This window comes from Silurus meridionalis, chromosome 20, assembly GCF_014805685.1.
Source record: "Silurus meridionalis isolate SWU-2019-XX chromosome 20, ASM1480568v1, whole genome shotgun sequence".
NCBI lineage: Eukaryota > Metazoa > Chordata > Actinopteri > Siluriformes > Siluridae > Silurus > Silurus meridionalis.
Window position 1 is genome coordinate 408462 of NC_060903.1, and position 4039 is coordinate 412500.

The 4039-nt window shown below is 44.9% G+C and overlaps 1 protein-coding gene across 2 annotated transcripts in view; it reads left to right on the top strand.

Annotated features, from left to right (window-relative positions):
• Window positions 1-588: 588 nt before the first annotated feature.
• The window catches only part of sh3glb1b (SH3-domain GRB2-like endophilin B1b), a 9414-nt gene continuing 5963 nt past the window's right edge, over window positions 589-4039 (top strand). The window contains exons 1-5 of one of the 2 annotated variants that reach the window (XM_046876131.1): window positions 589-860; window positions 952-1026; window positions 1813-1954; window positions 2377-2505; window positions 3585-3718. In XM_046876131.1, coding sequence (XP_046732087.1) covers window positions 964-1026; window positions 1813-1954; window positions 2377-2505; window positions 3585-3718 — 468 coding nt within the window. In that variant the 5' untranslated portion in view covers window positions 589-860; window positions 952-963. The remainder of the gene's footprint in view (window positions 861-951; window positions 1027-1812; window positions 1955-2376; window positions 2506-3584; window positions 3719-4039) is intronic. The other variant, XM_046876132.1, reaches the window with a different exon arrangement.

A 4039-nucleotide genomic window follows, 5' to 3' on the forward strand; every position in this document is an offset into this window, starting at 1 on the left:
CTAATAAACTAATTTCTAATCCTGTCCATCGTCGTCACTCCCAATGAACATCTCAACATCTTCAGCTCTGCTACCTCCAGCTCCACCTCCTGTCTTTTACTCAATGCCACTGTCTCTAAACCTACAACATCTCAGATCTCACCACAATGCTAATGTATAAACTTAAAAACTTAAAAAAAAAGAGTTTATAGCACTAAGAGTCTGACTTGTGCAACCCTTATGGCTGGGTTATGTTTATTGATGAGTTATTGATGTTTATTTCATTTATTGATGAGTTATTGATGTTTATTTGATTTATTGATGAGTTATTGATGAGTTATTGATTAGTTATTGGTGTGTATTGAGTTATTAATGAGTTTTGGAGTAATTTATGTTTATTGCCTTGTTAACAGTTAGCTTCAAGTTCCTGACAGGAACGCGCCTATGACGTCACTGCAATTGTTCCCTCTGATCTGTGCCGCCTGCGCGTGCCGATAAGCTTCACGTGAGCGGGTTCTGTCACTACCGGTCTGTACTGACAGCGAACGGAGCACAAACGGACCAATCGGATTACAGGACCGCTCTCGGGTTTACCCAATCACGAAGTGAAAGGGGCGGGGCGTACGTGTTCTTTTCCCGATCAGAGCGATTCCTGCTTTATTTGGATTAGTCAGTTAGCATTAGTTCTGGAGTCTGTGGAAGATTTACTCTGTGACATGGACACGAACAACATCGGAGTGGTTCGGATGAACTCGGATTAACTCGAATCTGTGCTTCAACACACAACTTACAGTTCACATTAATATTAATAATCATTCAGGGAGTGGTAGCGCGTCGCGCGCTGATATAAACACGCTAACAGGCTAACTATCTGCACTGAGGTGAGTTCCGGAACTGTGGGAACTGTTAGAACCGGGAACTGTTAGAACCGGGAACTGTTAGCAGTGTTCTTTATGATCACCTTTTCCACAGATACTAAAGAACATGGAGTTCAGTGTGAGGAGACTGGCGGCGGACGCTGGAACTTTCCTCAGCCGTGCTGTTCAGGTACACACCACACACCACATACCACATACACACACATACACCACACACACCACACCACACCACACACACACACACACACACACCATACACACACACACCACATACCACACACACACACACCATACACACACATACACACACACACATATACCACACACACATACCATACACACACCATACACACACATACCACACACACACCACACACCACACACACACCATACACACACACACACATATACCACACACACACACCATACACACACACACATACCACACACACACACACACACCACACACACACACCACACACACACATACCACACACCACACCATACACACACACACATACCATACACACCATACACACATACACACCACACACACACATACACACACATACACACCATACACCATACACACACACACACACACACACACACATATACACACATACACATACACACACACACACACATATACACATACACACATATACACACACACATACCACATACACACACACACACCATACCACATACACACCACACACACACACACACACACCATACACTACATACACACACCATACACACACCATACACTACATACACACACCATACACACACACACACCACATACACACCACACATACACCACATATACACACACACGTGTGAGAGAGAGGGTGTGTATGAGTATGGGTGTGTGTATGAGTGTATTTTTAAATAAATCATTGTTTATTAGTGAATTCTCTCAAATGTTTGATGTTGTTTGATGTTGAAGTTTACGGAGGAGAAACTGGGCCAGGCGGAGAAAACCGAGTTAGACGCTCACCTGGAGAACCTTCTGCTCAAATCCGAGTCAACAAAACACTGGACAGAGAGAATCCTGAAGCAGACGGAGGTGTTACTGCAGCCCAATCCCAGTAAGAGTCGAACACAACACTGACACACTGTCACTTCTCTCCTGAGTGTGTGTGTGTGTGTGTGTCTGAACAGCACTGGCAGAAATATCAGTAAAAATCTGTAGGATTTTTTATCATCTGATCGTTTCACTCTGATTAAACACGTTGTAATATTTAATAGTTAGTTATTAGATTCTGGATGATTCCAGATCTTCAGTGTTCCTGTAATCGGAGTGAACCTCAGTGAAGACCTGTGTTTGGTCTGTACACACACTCGTGTTCAACATGTCTCAGGAGATAATAAGCAGTAGACACTGATCACAGACAAACTACGTTTGTGTGTAGGACACGAGGACTGAGCGGTAACGTGGTTAATGAGTGGCGTGAGGTGATCATGTGATCCGCTTTCTGTTAATAAATCTGATTTGTGTGTTTCTGAACAGACATGAGGATGGAGGAGTTTCTGTACGAGAAGCTGGACAGGAAAATCCCGACACGTGTCAACAACCACGAGCTGCTGGGGGAGTGCATGATTGACGCAGGCCACGAGCTCGGGCCCGGAACTGCATACGGTGAAAAACATTTACATGTCAGGTCACGTCTCTCAGGTCACGTCTGATCATTTACATGTCAGGTCACGTCTCTCAGGTCACGTCCGATCATTTACATGTCAGGTCACGTCTGGTCATTTACATGTCAGGTCACGTCTGTCAGGTCACGTCTGATCATTTACATGTCAGGTCACGTCTGTAGGGTCACGTCCGATCATTTACATGTCAGGTCACGTCTGGTCATTTACATGTCAGGTCACGTCTGTAGGGTCACGTCTGATCATTTACATGTCAGGTCACGTCTGATCTGTTATACACATGGACATACTACATTTAGCGTATTATGTATTACTTGTCTCTACACAATTCTGTGTTTTATAGATAAGTGAAAACATGCGTGCGTGTGTGTGTGTGAGGGATATTAATGTGCTTGATTTCACACGTCATTGTAGCAGCTCACTCACAGGGACGTACACGTGTCAGATTAAAGAGAGAGACTCGCACTGCTACAGAAAGACATTGCAGCTGCTACACTGTATGGCCGAAAGTTTGTGGACACCTGACCATAATATTGGTGTTTCTTTTTTAACATCTCATTCCACATTCAGTCTTCATCTGCTGTTATAATAAGCTCCACTCTTCTGGGAAGATGTTCAACTACATTTTGTGGAGATTCATTTACCCACAAGGTTGATAGTAAAGTCAGGTACTGATGGAGGTAAGAAGGTCTGGGATGCAGTCAGTGTTTAAATTCATCTTAATGGTGTTCAATAGAGTTGGAGCTCTATAGCAGGATATCTTCCACTCCAACCCATGGAAAGCAGATCTTTATGGAGCTGGCTTTGTGCCCAAGGGCATTGTCATGCTGGAGCAGGTTTGGGTCTCCTGGTTCAAGTGAAGGGAACATTTAATCATCCAAAGACGTCCAGTATAACTGTGGGACCACTCTGTGGGACCTGTTTGGAGAAGAAACACATGGGTGGAAAAGTGAGGTGTCTTGATACTTTTGGCCGTACAGTGTGTAATGTGATTTGAGAACAGGAAGTCGTTTCACTGAAGCTGAAGTTCTGTGTAACAAGGCTGATGTGTGGTGGTTTCAGGTAGTGCTCTGATTAAATGTGGAGAGGTGGAGAAGCAGCTTGGCAGCTCTGAGCGAGAGTTCCTCCAGAGCTCAGCCATCAACTTCCTTACACCCTTCAGGAACTTCATCGATGGAGATTATAAAACCATCTTGGTGAGCAGCTTAGTTTCTACAGTTATCTATCAGAAGTTCTACAACAAATCTACAACATTTCGTTCTAACCCTAACCCTAAACAACCCCACCCCTACACCTCAAACAACCCCACCCCTACACCTCCAACAACCCTACCCCTACACCTCAAACAACCCCACCCCTACACCTCCAACGACCCCACCCATTACACCTTCAACGACCCCAACAACCCCACCCCTACACCTCAACAACCCCACCCCTACACCTCCAACAACCCCACCCCTACACCTCCAACAACCCCACCCCTACACCTCCAACGACCCCACCGTTACACCTTCAAC